The following is a 16,720-nucleotide window of genomic DNA, read 5'->3' as shown; positions in this document are numbered from 1 at the left end:
CACACACACACCTGACATTCCTAATTTCAATTTGTTTCCTGCCAGTTTATGATTACCTACTACCAATTTTTTTTTTTGTTTCCCCATTTTTCCAGTCTGTTGCCTTTCAGATTTCGTTCGCAGCTCGTCAGCGGTGTGATAGATTCGGCGCCGCGAGAAAAAGAAAGTCTGTTTTTGTGGTGATGGATCGCTGGCTGTTACCGGAGGAGGAGGGGGGGAGGGGGGGGGGCAGCATCAACGTGCCGGCTGAGACAGATGTTTCACTACCGGGACGTGGCGGGAGCTCGTCACCGGCGACTGGGAATGATCGTCAGTCCGCACGCAAACGCCCGACTACTGCCGGGGACACGAAACGAAAACATTCCAGAACCAACTCGGGTTCTGAGCCTGAAGGGAGGCGCGTGCTGCCAAGGTTGGCAAGTACTCGGAGGCACAAAGTTGCACAAAAATACTCTTTTTCACTGAAATAACACAGAGTTGGTACTTACGACAAGTCGTCAGATATTTGAGAAAATTGCAACATTTGCCCTTCATTCCAGCAAATATCTTGGTCCCAATATGGTCACAGTTGGTTGTTTTGGTTTTCCGTCTCCAATAAGTCGCAGGTTGGTTTTATAGGTTGCAAAACTTGCTCAAAGTTTTCTAACATTTTTACACATTTCGGCTCAACTGAAACTAAATGTAGTTTTCGAATCGGGTTCCCAATGTTTTCAGAGTTAATGTGTTGCATGCATTTTTTTTTTTTGAAGATGTATAAAACTCAAGCGTTACGTAAAAAAATGATAAAATAAGAAATTCTCAAAACTCAAAAAGTCAGAATTCCGAAAAAAAAAATTTTTCACCTTGGCCCTAATTCTCTGTGAAGAACAACGCCCAGGGTTAAAAGTAGGATTCAGTGCTTAATCCTGTTTTGTTTTTGTTTGTTTTCTTTTACCCAAATTACTTCGGTATAATTAAAAATGGAGTTTAGGGTCGTAAGTGTTCGATGCTCTCCTGTCCTTGATGTAGGCCCCCAATCCTTCCTGATTATTAATAATAATATTATTATTAATAATATTAGCCCCAGTAAATCATCACTGGGGCTGTTTTTAGGTTTTTAAATAATAGAAATTAAAAACAATAATAGTACAGGAAAAACAAAATCAGAACAAATCACCAATCTTGAGAAGTTGTATTACCCATGTTAGACTCTTCGTAAAAACTTCTCGGTTAAAAAATACCATTTAATCCCTGTCAGTGGTGCCATCTTTAACAAATCTGACAGGCTGCTAAAAACAAAAATGACCTTTGGTTCTTTGCAAAAGACAATATAATTTAGCGAGCTGTCCACACGACAGGAAGGCATTGAGTTTTAAAAACTGTGGCTAGCTGGTCACTTGGTCCCGAACACACCGACTCATCTCCAGTGAGATTCTACTTTTATCATGTTGACACAACACTGGGTCATTCATTGAGGTCAAATTGAGAGTGCTTACAAACAAAATAATTTCCGGCAGAATGATCAGGTGCAAGGACTGGACTGAAAAAATGGTGGCAAAGCGGCCAATGACCGACGAAAACCTTAAAAATAACCCTGGCCGTGTGCACTTTTGACACGTTTTCCCCCATTACTCCTCAAGCAGGCATATCGATGACGCAAAACAGCCGTAAACTTTCCGAACCGAGCAGCAGATCAACGCAACCCGTTCCCCTTTCAAGTCCCGTATGGTTCAAATATCGACAAAACATTTGAAATCACACGGTATATTTATATATATATATATATATATAAATCCCTAACTAATTTATGTTTTTCCATCTCCGCTGGAAGCTTTTATTATTTTTTATTTTTGGCTTTCGCCTTGTTTGGGTAGAACGCGTTCACGCCGCGAACGGAGGGAAAAGACGGTTGATTATTGATGAATTCCGCGACAAGGCCGAGAACAGATTGGGGGGGGAACGTGCCACCAGCACTGCCTCATCAGGCTCGATAAATATTCAGCAGGGACCGAACACAGGAAGTGATTCTGTCACAACGGCCTCCCTCCGTTTCACTCCTGACTTAATGAATTTGGCGTGTATTTTTTTTGTCCGTTTGCTACCGAATATTTCGTTTTGCTGCGTCTTTGACTCCAGTTATATCTCCCCCCTCCTCCCTTTTTCCTCTCACTAGAAAAACTGGATAACCCAGGCTGGCTTTAAAAAAAAAGGAAACGATTGTTCTGGGTTACAATGCAACACAAAACAGCAGGCAGACACAACCCCCTCCCTCGACGCCGTGTCGTTTAAACGGTTTCAGAGGGGGTTTAAGCGGATTTAGACGGGCCTCGATCAGAAATGTGTAAAATGCAGATGCTTCTTTTTTTTTTTTTGCTTCCACAAATAGGTGAAAAGCTGAAAACTCAGAGTGTGAGGATTTGAGGGGGAAAAAAGGACAGCTCTCATCCCTGAAGTGTTCCTCCGTTGTTTCTAAGACATTCTCGTTTCGGGTCCAATCCGGGCTCCGGTCCCACCGCGCGGGGTTGCGGCGGCGGCGTCACAAGCTCCGTCCCGAGGGATCACCTTCCCAGACTCTGACTCATACTGCCTCTGCTACGTGGAGCTGATGCATGAAATACTTCTGTATCTGCAGCTCCAAACCCGTTTTCCATGGCGAGACTAATTTCCATTTTGCTTCTAAACCTGCATGTAATCACACAGCGTGCGTCTAATTTTAGCCTCTGGGGTCTGTCGGCGTAATCATGACTTGGAATAAGTTGAAATGGTTTTTCCGTGGGCGTCTGGACGCCAGGTGAAGTCGGCAAAGGAGCGCTCGGCGCGTGCGGCGGCCGTGCGCTCTTTGATTCTCCGTTTGCATCCTAATTTACACTTTCTGAAATGCAGCGAAAGAGTCGGAGAGGATTCTTTATGTGCACACCGGCTTTTATAAAGCAACCAAATTCGTCTTTCTCATTAGCTTCTTGCTGGCGTTTGGGTTTTGAGCAGCTGTGAGACGGTAGAGGTTACGGCCTCCTTTGTGTGGGTTTCCAGCACCATCCGGTTTGTAGTAACACTACCAAGGATGTTTCTGGGGCTAAAAATAGTACAGGAAAAACAGGGAAATGGTCTGATTCTAGTTTTTTTCCACCCAGGTTTTAAAACAGTTTGTTCGGTCACTGGAATTTCCAAGTTCCAAGTAAAAATGAAATGCATTATCGCTCTGTCCCTGTTGTTACTAGCTGCTGGCCTTCGGCCGCGCTCAAGTTTTAAAACCAACGTGGAGCTGCTCAATAACGGATTTGTGTCGAGCAGGGCCATTATTTCACAGAAGGGTGATTCTAGAATTGGAGATAAATTTGGTGTCCAAGGTAAATATTTTTGGTCTGCTTTGATAATTTTTTTTTTTCATTTTTTTGAATCTTAATAATTTCTTGGTTATTTGTATGGATCATAATACATCACAATTCATAACATTGATATAATTACATTTAAATGTGTCCGAGTTGGTCACTGCTTTTTCCCACCATCTTAAAATATGATGGAAAAACTTTTTTTTTTCAAAATTTTTCTTTTGAAATCTGTCAATGTTGTTTGTTTCTAACCCGCCTCAGTAGTCAATTATGCAACAATATTAGAGTAAATAAATTAAAAAGATCTTGTGTCATATGTGTCCGAGGATATTTTGTCAACTCTGTCACCGTATGGTTCTTTCTGCCAGGGTTTGGGTTCATATTGTGTTTTCTGCATTTTGATTGTTTCGTTCCTTGTCTGATTTGGTTCCTGTGTTTATCCTGGTTTTAGTTCGGTTCTTGTTCCCTGTGTCAGTGTTTCATGCCACATTCACTCCTCCTCAGTCAGTCTCTGGTTTTCCTGCCATACCCACAGCTCCACCTGCCTACAATTGTAATCACTCACCTGTGTCCACTTCCCATCATTATCCTGTCACTTCCTTTTACTAATAGGATCTCTAGCACACAGAGGTAAGTCTGCCCTTCTCTGAGAAATTGTTTCAATAGAAAAAGCGTTAAAACCAAGAGTAGTTTTTACTAGCAAGTCGAGTTTTTAACAGAAATGTTTGAAATTGTCAACTCTGTTACCGTCAAACTCTGTTACCAAGGTAGAGTAACATCATGCAACTATTGAGTTGTAATTTTAAAAGTTAATGAGTACAATTTAGTAAATGTATGAAATAAATAAATACATTTTTAAGAGAACAAAAGTTTCATGAACGAGTGCATGCTTTTTTAAATAGGGATAATATCAGCCGAATGACAGCAAGCAAAAGTTAGACCATTACAAGTCCTTTAATGTTTAATGGCTCCTTCATTGCTTTTTAAAACTGTTTTCTTACTTGAAATAATGAATTATTGTTTTTTTTTTTTTTATTTAAATCCAACTACAATGAAATGTTAAGAGATTGTTATTGTCCTGTCAGTTCTGTTACTAAGGTCAACTCCGTTTATTAAAAGTTTTCACAAAAAAATCCCAAAATTGTTGCTTTTAATATTCTTTACATTGTTGGTTGACTTTGTCTGTATTAAAGTATTATAGGCGCAATTACTTTTTAAAATAATTGTTGGTATTTAATGAGTTTTAATAAGAAATGTTGGCTTCTACAAAAACAATTCTGTAAATAGTTAAGTATTTTTGCCATATTTTACGTGTATTTTGAAATTAAATGCCTTAGTTTGAAGTAGTGTTATATTAGGACAGTTTATGCAATAAAATAAAGAGAATTTAGCTTGTTAGAATATGAAGTGTTTTTCAAAACATTGTCTATGTTGACATATCGGACTGTATCGTATAAATTCTTCCTAATAAAAAGTATTAATAATATGTAGCTAATGTTTGACAAACAGCAAGTTATAAGACGTTAATATATTTTCTATAAAACACCTGAAAAAAAATTGGAAATATATATTTTTTTTTTCTTCATTTTTCAAAATGCCAAATGTATCTCCAATTATAGAATCACCCAGAAATGCTTTATTGTAACAAGACCAGACTCAGCTTGTCCTGCTAGAGCTGTGACAACAGGAGTGAGTTGTGGTACTGGGATGTATTGTTTATGTGTTTACTTTGCTCTTAGAAGTTGGACTTTCATATGGAATAACCCTAGAACTACTAGAACCACTCCACCACCACTATTATCTACACAGAACTAAAAAAACACAACTTGATTAGTCATCAGCTGACCAACAATGACCACAAAATCCAATATGGCTGCCTCCCATGTGAAAGGTGGTAAAAGAATAAATTGTTTATTTTTATTTCCGTCAGCTGTACACGTAGTAGTCTTACTGCCTTTACTGGGAAACATGACATACTCTGTTATTGGCTTGTTTTACTTATAATACTTAGCGAAGTTGCAGAGCACGACTGGCGAATCCCATCGGTTTCCCTGAGTTTCCCCCTGGAACACGATTAGGGTAGATTTGGTGCTCTCCATGTGATCTGATTCTAACTGGATTTGTTCGCAGGTTTTCTGTGTCAGCGGAAAGCACTTCGTCACTTCCAACAATGTGAGATTTTCACACAAAAACAAACAGCCAAAGCTGCGAAATCTAAAAATGTCATGTCCCGACTTTTAATACAGTTCATTATTTCAAAATAAAGTCACTTCGGGGTCACATTTAGCTCCAAGGTGCAGAGAGCTTTCTGTACTGCTGTTGATTTGGTTTCTGATGGGCAAGGGAAACATAATAAGAATAATAAAAAGAAAAAGAAACTGTTTGGGTTCAATTCAAGTTAATGAATCAGTTTTAGCTCACAGCAGGATTGCTACATCTGAGAGGAAGGTTAAGAAAAAAATATCTAAAGTTCCTTCTTGCCTTCCCTTGTCATTTGATTAGCATAATTGTGGAGCAGGTACTTAATTCCCCTCTTTGAAGGATTAATAAGTGTTACATTTAATTCAGTGAACTTTGCAGAATCACCACATTAAGACTGAGCTAAAGCGGGTTCAGTGTCAAACTGTGAGAGGGTAATATTTTTAAAAAAAAAGAAAAAAAAAAGAGTCATTGTTATTCTTGATTTAAAAAAAATGAAATGCTGAAAATGTTCATTTGACCAAATAAAAGGTAACTGCAGGAGTGACAGAAATACATTTAAAACTATGTCGATTTAAGGAGGGAGTCAGGTTTTATATGATTCATGGCACAGCTTTTAAATCTGTTTATTGTCATTAGTTAAAGATATTTTAAAGATCAAGGCCTGAATCTTAATTTAATTGCATTTCTTAGAGTTAAAATTAAATCCGTGTTATCTAAAACACTAATTTGCCAGCAGATCTTGTGATTTTTTTTCCCTTTTAAACAGATGTATATAAACAAGGAAGACCTACACAAAAATATAGAATAAACTAAAGTCAGTTATTACTATTTAATTATAGTAATGACTGAAATGTACTTATTGTTCTAGTAACAGTGGGAGCCTGACGATCTGATGTTAGCTAGTTGATCAGCCAGGCTGTCCGTTTCACCGACAGGCCCGTTAACTCTTGTAGCTTGTTGCAAACGTTTGTTTCTCAACAGTGTTACCTTAAAAAAAAAGGCTTAAATTGTGGTGGTGCTGTGACAATAACTTGCTCCTCAACACAACAAAGGCTAAGCGGTCATTGTGGACTTTGGGAGGAAGAACTCAGACATTCAACCGGTCCCTACACACAGGGACTGTGTGGCGAGGGTCTCTGGGGGTCCACATCCCAGAGGATTTGACCCGGGCTGGTGAAGAAGGTCCGGCAGAGACTTTATTTCCTGAGGGTTCACAGGATAAACAACATCCCACAAAAACTGCTGCTCAGTCGAGAACCTTCGGACTTACTGCCTGGGCGGTGTGGTTCTCCAGCTGCACAGTGGCACAGATTTTAAAAAAAGGGGGTCATAGAAGACACCCAGAAGATAGTCCTCTCCCCTCACTGGAAGAGCTTCAACGTTCCCGCTGCGTTAGGAGAGCTCAAAGGATTTCGTGTGACCCATCGCAACCCGGTTAGAAACTGTTTGAGCTGCCGCCATCGGGCAGACGTTACGGAACAAACTAACTCAAAAATAGTTACGTCCCCACAGCCATCGACTGTGGCGCCAAACCGTGATCAAGGGGTTTCTGTTCTCTATTTCTATAACTCGTCTATCTTTCATTGGTTTTATTGCTCACTTCATTTATTGCTTTTTAAGCTTTCTTTTAGGTCAGCCCACTGCGTTCAGAGGAATATCCTAAATACATCTGACTGACAGCAAGTGGGGGAGGGGCTAATGTAGTGTTTTTGACACTGTGACTTTTTATTATGTATATATATATTTATATAATATATCTTGAAACCAAAAACCGGTCTATGCCAAGGGGTTTAAAAGGAACAAGAGTCATTTGAACGGCTGTCTGAAGCAGGAATATATAAGACCTGAGCCAGGTGGAGAAACTTAAGGCGGACATCTTTTGTTGTTTACAACTTCCTGAAAAGTAGACGTGACAAAGAGCAGTGTTGGGTGAGGTATCTGGTCCACGGTAAAGAGAGAATGTGTGTATGTGGATGGCTACTAAACGCTGACTCCGACAGTGTGAGTGTGGAAGTGATGCAGTAGCACATTCTTCAGGCTCTGTCTGCTCGGCGATCTGTACGCCGTCTGGTCGTCTGTTTGCGTGTGGACTGTGTAGTCACTTTCAAAGGCAAGAAGTCCTCAGTGGAACATGGAAAAAAAAGGGTTTAGAGGTTCGCAGTTTATGGAGAAACAAGCACTCAGATTGCCTTTCTTTTTTATTTATCGATGCAAACTCAAGAAAATGTTAATTCTCCTGTTTACAACGTAAAAAAAGGGTAGAAACCATTAATATTTTTGGGTTTCTTTCTGTCTTCAGAACACGGAGGACCACTTGACGTTCCTGATTGCGGTGCCCACGGCTCTCTTCCTCTTCCTGTCCATCTTCATCCTCGTCTGCATCGAGTCCGTCTTCAAGCGGCTGCTGCGTCTCTTCTCCCTGCTGATATGGGCCTGCCTGGTCACCATGGGTTACCTGTTCATGTTCTCGGGAGGCAGAGTCAGTCCGTGGGACCAGGTACGGCCGGAACGTCGTCCAGGCATATCAGATTGTTGCTAAACTCGGATGTTTGGCGCACTATCCACGTACAGTTATTTTTCATGTAGATTGTGCTCGTCTGGCCAGATGTTTTAACTTTTAAAACTGAAATTAGATGCTGTCTCTGCGCTTCTCATCCACATGCAAACAAAGTTGTTTCTTTACATTTTAAAACCTCACTTTGCGTGGACTCCAGAGCTCTTTTGCTCTCTGCTCTTTTCCTGTATTTTGAAATGTCGTTAATTTGGGCGCTTTTGCCCCCAAGAAACGGGGCACGGGTAATTCAGCGTCATTGTTAGAATTGAATGAGAAGATTATTTCTTTTTAAAAAACTCAGAAAAATAAAACAATCCAGTTTAGTCCAGACTGGGCTGTCAAAGGCCTCAAAAACCACAAAGCTGTAACTTTGACGAAGCTTTCCTTTGGAAGACTTTCACCAAAAAGCTCAGAGGACCTGTGATTTGGACGTCTTTCGCTAACATTTCCTCCCCCGTGTCATTAGCAGCATCGATCCAGTTTAAGCTCTGCTGTCGCTTTGCATCTGTTGTCACTGGATGCCACACCGAAGGCGCTAGAAATCCTGTCTAAGCCACAAAAGCGTTTGTCGAAATCCATTTAAATTCACCTTTCAGTGGATTTCATTAGCAGAAATCAGGCATCGTGTTGGTCAGTTGTTGACTAAGTGTGCTCCCGTAGTCAGGAGATGTAAAAAGATGGCCGTGCCTTTGTCTCTCTGCGTTAGCTCTGTTCTGAACTGACGACCCGTCGAGGCTTTTCTCCACTTCCGAACCGAAACCAGCTGGGAGAGAGTTTGACTCGCAGCAGAACAGATGGACAAATGGAGTCCGTGTCAAAAGTACAAACGTATTAATGATGCATTCCACTTTGTGCAGGTCCCGTTTCTGACCCTTTTCACGGCAGACATGTTGACTTGTCACAGGAGGATAGGCACTAATGAGGCAAATGTTGTTAACAATGAATCAGGTCCATTAACTGTCCCAGTAAGCCATTACAGTTGGCAAAACTGCACAATTCACAGGTCAGTCATTCTACTCTCTGGGGAAAAAAAAAAAATCTTGTCATTTTGATGCTTTGAATTGCAGCTGTGCTTTTACTGCTATTTTGACAAGTTAAAATGTCTGCTTCCAAAAAAAAAAAAAGGACTTATTATGACTGCTAGTCTGGAGCACTTAACAGAGGTGAGCCTTTGTTACCATGACAAATCAAAATGTCTGCCACGAAAAAGGGGTTTTGATTCAACTGACGGCCGAACGTGTCGTGGTTCAAGTTACACTTTCCACTTCCCGATGGCATAAAGGATCCGGTGTTATCAATCACTCCGATGGCTAACGAGTGACGAGTTTATAACCAGGCGTCTGACGCTGAGGTGTGAGATTCTTCCAGCGTATCTAATCGGCTGGGAAGCAATTTATACCTAATTGACTTGTTTGAACCTGAACAAGAGTCCTGTGAGTTACTTAGAAAAGGTGTTAGAAAACCAGAGAAACTTACCTTTTGTGTTAACTCTTCAAACAGAGCCAACAGAGATTGTTGGGAAGCTCGTGCTCATATCCCCATAATCCCAGGGCCCCTTCTGCCCAATGGTAACTGGACTGTACTTTATGTAGCGCCTTTCTAGCCAATCAGAGCGCTTCACAACAATCTGTTCCCTTGTTTACCCATCCACATAGCACTTCTACTACACCTCTACAAAGCTAATCTGAATAAATCATCCTATAGAGTTTAATCAGTGCTTTAAACTCCATTTATACACCGATGAGGCACATCAGAGGCAATGAGGGGTTCAGTGTCTAACCCTAACACCCCCCCACCCAAAGTGGTTTGCACTTCAGGGCCACCGTACAGCACAGAGGAACACGTGAGAAAACCGATCACACAGAAACAAGAACCGTGGAACCAGACTGAACTACAAGAACAAACTAACCACAGAGATCTCAAACATGAAATTCAAACCCAGGAAGAAACTGACTCAAAAACTCCAAATCCTAAAAAAAAACTTGGTTTTTGACGTGGCCTTTGAAACAAAAAGTTGATGCTTTATTTGCTCTTTACCCTCTTGTGACAGCATTACGGCCCGGAGACTTTGAGAGAGAGAGGAAAAATAAAAATACACGGCAAATATAGAAGCTGTGAAATTATCTTTAAAAGGGTTTTTTTGGGGTGCTCCCTGATATTTGTTGTTGGCGAGACTGGGAAGCAGGTGGTGTCCTGAGATGTGGTTGAATCGACACAAACGCAGGCAGTCCTGATTGGGATTAACTAAAACTGCCTTCTCCTTTTACCAGACTCTGCTTTCTCAGGGACACTTCGAAACAAACAGCGAATAAACAAATCACAAAGAATATTAAAAAAAAAACAAAACATGAGGATAATGAAGCTTTTTAAATGCTGAGGAGAGCTCCTGGGTGTGTGTTCGGTGGATGGGTTAAAAAAAACAAACATCTTCCACCTTGTTAAATGTGTCATTGCATATTCATGTGTGTGTGTGTGTGGTAGCGCAGAATTAATTCTGCGTTAATGAGGCCTGATGAGAGCTGGAGGTGAGCAGATCAGCAGACAGACACATTGGTTTCCGCTCGCAGCCAGACTCGCTCACTTTCAAGAATTCGATTTCATTTTTTATTTTTTTCCCCTCATTTCTTGCCCTGTCTCTTCCCATTCATCAATTCCCATTTTCCAGCCACAACTCCTCCACCTGCCTCCTTTCCCCTAAGTCATCCCCAAACACACACAGAGCTTTCACCTCGCTGTCCTGTTTCACCCTCCGATCTCTCTCGCTCCTCGAGGGTGGAGATATTTTTACCGTCGGCCACCTGCGAGGGCAAAAAAACTCACTCTGCGGTATTAATCACTCGCTCCTGCTTCCGCGACTCCTCCGCTTCCACGTCTGCCCACCGACACAGGTGAGGGTTTGCGGATCCCTCCGAGTCCTCCACATTCCTGAGTTTATGTCGGATCTAAAACGCCGTTTGAGCTTTCACCCAGGTCCTAACAGTAGAAAAGGTCCGACAAAAAGCTGAGTTGGAAAGTTTTACAACGTGTTTGTCAGCTCCTCCGGTGTTAGATCAGTCTTCACAGACATCAGCACTTAATGATAACTGAATAGTGGAAACTTCTGGAAAACCATGACGCTACCGTTGCCGTGTTTCACAGATGCATTAAGGTTCTTGTGCTAGAATGCGTTTTTGTTTTTCATTCATCCTAATTCTAGTGAACTAGTGAACAATTGTACAAGTTAAAATGAAAGAGGCATTTATTTTTTTTCAGGGGTTCCTCTGGATTTTATTGTTCTTGTAACCTTTCTCGTCACTGGCTTGATCTTCAGTGGTGGACTTCTCCTCGGCGGGAGAAGTCCACCATTGAGGGGGGGTGAAGCTGTCATCATCCTCCATAAGAAGTCCCGAAGCCTCTCAGTCACTTGGTTGCGTGATGAAAATTGCGTCATTTTTGTTCTCGTAGCAGCTTTGCCCCTATGTGACACAAGGTCCGAACTGTTTCTCACAGAGGTTTGCTCTGATTGTCATGTTATTGGTCAGAAGTTGTTTATGCTTAAAAGCCGGTGAGCTTTAATGGAGCCATTTTGCTTCTGCTGCTCTGCTGAGAAGCAGCTGGAGGCTGTTAGAAAATACAGCCGTCTTTATGACTGTTCCAGCAAAACTTAGAAACCTACGAGATTAAAAAGACGGCGAGGAGACACAGGCGGCTCTTAGCGGCTGTGGTGGCCGGGAGGAAGTGCGCCTCGGCCGGGCAGCATAGGGACACGTCCCCTTCGCTCGCTCAGTATTATTCTGCACCGCCATATTTGCAAATGCCAAACGGCGTGTACTGTCTCAGTCAAAAATCTGCACAAGGACAGAGAAGCTGAGAAGCCTGCAGGAAGAAACCCGTTTTAACGCTGCAGGAGGAGGGAGGAGCTTCCTGGGAGTTCTGATCCGAATGTCTCGTGGATGCTGAAAGGTGAAAGGCTCGCAACCATGTGACCACCAACCGACTTCTTGAATTCTTATGGAGTATGATGGCACTACTGTATCGGTTCTACCGTGGCTTAAAGGAGCGCGTAACTCTGTAGAAACGATCACCTAAATATTGCAGAAGCCTGGAGATACTTCTACAAACTGCGAAGATTAGACTTTTTTTCATTAATTTAATTTCTCCCTCTATAAATAAAAGCAGGAGGCCACCCAGGTCTTATCGCCTCACTGATAAAGAACACATGACTCTGATTTACCTTGAAATTAACTCCTAATCCGGCTGATTTGTGTTGTTTTGCGCCTCTCGCAGGAAAAAAAAGGTTATTTTTTTAATCCTATTCCAGATGCCATGGAGCATGAACAAATTGCAGCTTTCTGTGGACAAGAATAATTTGCCGCCTTTTTTGTGCACAGTAGAGTAGTGCTTGTAAAGGTACCTTTGGTGTCCCACCGTGAACACTTGTCCGTGCGGTTACATACAGAAAGCTACTGACGGATCACGACTCGTGCTTTGGCCTGAGCCGTCATCCTGAGCCCTTAAATAATGTCATACTGTTCCCTTTTTTATACGTCAAGAGGTACTGTTTATAACAAAGTGACCAGATTTCCGCAACTAAATCCTGGGATATTTAAAAAAAGAAGAATTAAATGTTATCAAGATGAATTCAATTCCACGACCAATTAGCAAAATATCTCCTGAATCACTGAACGGATTAAAATGAAACTGTTAGACGTTATTTATTAGGTTGACGTCTACTATTAATCAAATTTGAACCCACCTGAAGCCCAGAAAAGAGATAGAGAGATAGAGAGAGGTAGAGAAGCCCTTGTAATGTCAGGTCAATTTGATCACCCAAGATATTGTAATATTTCAGGAGTCACTAAGTGTTTTTTTTATTATTTAAAACATACTTTCTACATTTCCATTGGAGGTCAAGTTTTAATTAATGGACTGGCTTAAACAGAACAAGAGAAGGAGAGAAACACCAACCGAGGAGACAAACCGGCAGCAGGGCAGAAATCCAGTGAAAGTTGAACGGCAGAAATCCATCCAGCTCCCAGCGGGTTGAATTGGCTGTGATTACTCAGAGAACGGTGTGTGTGTGATGGAGCACACCGAGTTCATAACAGTGAAAAAGGAACCAAAAAACCAGAGGTGCTGGGAATGAAGCGCTCGTCGCCTCGGCAGCCATTCACTTGGACCTCCTCACCTCGTCCCGAGCGTCCTCACCTGACCGCCTTCGTTACGTGACACAGCCACGTCCGCCGCCATCCAGCTGCAGCAGGCCGTTCGCCGTGGCCGCCGCTTGATTTCTCCGAGACTGTGCACGGCTTTCGCACCTGGTGCCCCAAGGATTGAGTCACAATCCCACTTTTTTTTCTGTTTTCGTGCGTTACTGCAGATTTTGTGCCATCGAAGCTGCTAAGATTTGGCTTAAGCGAGCGATTCGAGTGTAGATGTGTCTGCTGCTGTGTGTTTTTGGACATTTGGGGGGGGGGGACTTAGTGGGCCTGTCTGCTCCGAAGAAGACGATGAACAAAAAGGGACCGAAGACGCCAAACTTCAGGTTGGAGTGCTGAGGAGATGTGCGCGGCAGACAGAAGCAGCAGGCGACACAGTCGTAATTGGATCGCCGTTTCCAATGCCACCTCCCAAATAGGCTGGATGTCGCAGTCTTCGAACGGCGGCCCGTTCAGGGGAGGGGCGCAGGGATGTGGCGAAAACTTCCCTCCGAAATACAGCAGCCGCTAAGAAGTCAGCACCGGTTCCCTTAGCAACAGAAGGTCCGAGCCTACACAACATTGCTCTCTGTGTCTCTGTGTTCAGATCTTCTTTTAGAAGAGAACTGGGTCACGCAAACAATCGCTTACACCTAATGTTCAGTTGTGCCCGAGCGTCGGTTCAGTCACCGTGCGGTCAACGCCAGCAGCCCGTGCAGAGATCTGATCTTCTTGTGGTTTGTGGAAGCGGCTGGAAACAGGCATTAACCCATGGTTTTAAAACTTAAACGTGCAATAACACGAGAGACGTGAAGGAGTGTGTCTCCTTCATTTTGTTGCCTTACAGTAGGGGGGTCAAACTCAGTTACACAAGGGGGCCGAAATTCAAAACTTAGTCTTAACCAATCTTAGCCAATCTCCATCAATATTCATTGGAAAAATACATAAATAAACCTTGGTTTTAAATGAAATGTCAACATATTCGTATAAAAAGACCAATTACCTTTTCGCAATGACATATATAGATATTTTAGAGTAAACATGCTTTAAAGCTGAACTGAAATCAGATCTCAAAAAATGGACATTTCATGAATGTTATTTAGTCAAACACATCCACACAACATTCCAGGGACTTAAAACTAAAACCTAAAATACTTTTAGCGTTTAAGTCAATAATTTCTGAAGTGGGTGATTTGTGGGGCAGAGTTTCTGTCCTGGGTTCATGACGAGTGCTGTGCCACAGCCAGACAAGAACACCACTACTGTTAGGTTGTTTACGAGTGGAAATGGAAGTAGAAGCCTTTTTTTGAACACGAAGAAATGCCGGAAGACTTCGTGGGAGTAATGAATAAACAACCATACCAGTTTGAACATGAACCCATGGCTGGATCTCCGGAATCAGATAAAAACTCTTCAGATTTGGATTCTGATGATCACCAGGACCGTCATGGCCGACAAAACAATGCAAATAGCGACTAAGTTGGGAATGTGGAACGATGAGAACTGATTACCCCCAGATTGTTGTCATGACATCAGCACACAACACTGCAAATCAATATAAAGACGGCAGGAGAGAGCTAACGTTGCTAACTTGGAGGTAACCTGATGCTAATGATGCTAACCGGATGCTAACTAGTAAACAACGTGACAAACTCTCACACCAGAGTAAACTAATCAACAACAGTTTTAGAGTATGATTTTTCTTTAATCACACATGAATTGTTTATATTTTTTCATCAACAACAAACTGCTCTGAATCACAAACTGATCTCAGGCTGTCGGCCTGTAAACAGCTCAGACCTTTTAATGACAACGAGCGTTCACGCCACGTCTGAAGGAAAACTTTCTGTTTCTCGTCTCCTTCTCTGTGGACATGTCATCCTCTCCATTTGCCTTTTTTTAAAAATAAAAAAAAGTTGGTAAAAGGTCCTGTTTTTTGGGGGCGTGAATCCAGTCCACCGCAGTAACGAGGGTCGGAGCAGCGCTTACCTTTGAAGTGCTCCAAACCGAAGTTCTGATAGTAATTCCCACATCAGAGTTTATGGATCCAAATCTGAGGAAGGTTTTTATCTTTCCGGAAGCCAAAAAATGAAACTCCAGTAGTATTTTCTGGCCGGTTTGAACGATTAATTCCAACAAACTGAACTGTATTGTACTGGTATTCATCCACTCACTGAAGAATGGCTGAATGCTGTGAACCTCAGCAGCTCTGAGAACGTCACACATCGGGGGGGTTCACAGAAAAAGCTGAAAACACCCAAGTGGTTTCTTCAATGCTTGGTATAAAAAAAAAATGGTATTAATAGTAATGTTTTGGGGGTTTTTTTGAAAATTTTCCAATAAGCATATTTTATGCTTTTCTTTCAACTGATGTTGGCTTCAAAACACTTTTCAGTTCAGCTTTAATGAACAATGAAAAACAGATCAAACTTAAAAAAGAGACATCATTAGCATTCATTTCTTATGCCTTACTCTCTATCATCAGATTTTAAATCATTTTTCTTAGTCATACATTTGATCACGATCCATTAACCCTCCTGTTAGAAGGGCTTCTCTGCCTCTCTTTGTCTCTTTCTCCTTTGAGGGCTTCAGGAGGGTTAAAACAGCTAAAGAAAACAACAACAAATACCAAAGATAACCCTTCTGTAAAGATTTGTGTTATCCGTCCACAGGACTATAAGCTGCACAGAGCTGGGCTTCATGGAAGTGGAACTTTATTATTCTATTGAGTAAATCCCAGGTTCTAGCCCACTATATTGATTCTGTTGTAATAAAAACCTATAAATAATCAACGCCATGAGCAACATGAAGGGGTGTAGGTGTGTTTCCAAAGGGATCATTCACTCCAATTGTTGCTCGGTCGATTCCTGACTCTCTGAACCTGAAAGACACAGGAAGTAAAAACAGGCAGGCAGGAAGGTCAGAGGTCGCCTGGAGTCTCTGCTGAATCCGTGACCCAGTCGCGCTGCTCGCCATCACAACAGGAAGGGCTGGACGGTCAGCAGGGGGAAGTGGGACAGGGACGGAGCAGGAGGTTAGGGCACGGGCTATCATTAAGAAAGGCACAACAAGCAAACACACACACACGGCCGTGCACACACACGCTTTTCACGCTCGCCGCCAACAGTCTCGCTTCCACACACGAGGGGCGAATATTTGATCTCTTTAGTGCTTTAATTGTGTTGTGTTTCTTTCTGTTTTACTGGCCGTTTATCGCTGAAAGAAAAGAAGAAAAAAAAGAGAAATCAGACTATGAGAGCGGCCCACTCAGTTCCAATAAGTTATAACAGGATCAGCATTTTAGTGCTGGATGGTTTTCAGTGGAAGAGATGGCTGCCCACACAGCTGGGCTCCGTATTTAGACGAACATCAGAAGAAAAAAAAAACAAAACACCACGCGAATCTAAATGTTCGCTGGCGTTTCCTGCCCACAGTTTGCGGAATAACTTCTGATGTGTGTTTCTGTAACCTCGTCCCCC

General features: G+C 42.1%; 1 protein-coding gene across 2 annotated transcripts in view; it reads left to right on the top strand.

Moving 5' to 3' along the window:
* Positions 1 to 16,720, top strand: part of adcy2b (adenylate cyclase 2b (brain)) — a 74,732-nt gene that overhangs the window by 5,051 nt on the left and 52,961 nt on the right. For both annotated transcript variants that reach the window (XM_017420979.3, XM_017420980.2), the window contains exon 2: positions 7,810 to 8,007. In XM_017420979.3, coding sequence (XP_017276468.1) covers positions 7,810 to 8,007 — 198 coding nt within the window. The remainder of the gene's footprint in view (positions 1 to 7,809; positions 8,008 to 16,720) is intronic.

This window comes from Kryptolebias marmoratus, linkage group LG5 (assembly GCF_001649575.2).
Source record: "Kryptolebias marmoratus isolate JLee-2015 linkage group LG5, ASM164957v2, whole genome shotgun sequence".
Classification (NCBI taxonomy): domain Eukaryota; kingdom Metazoa; phylum Chordata; class Actinopteri; order Cyprinodontiformes; family Rivulidae; genus Kryptolebias; species Kryptolebias marmoratus.
Note: the sequence above shows the minus strand (reverse complement) of the source record. Positions and strands in the feature narration are given on the sequence as shown.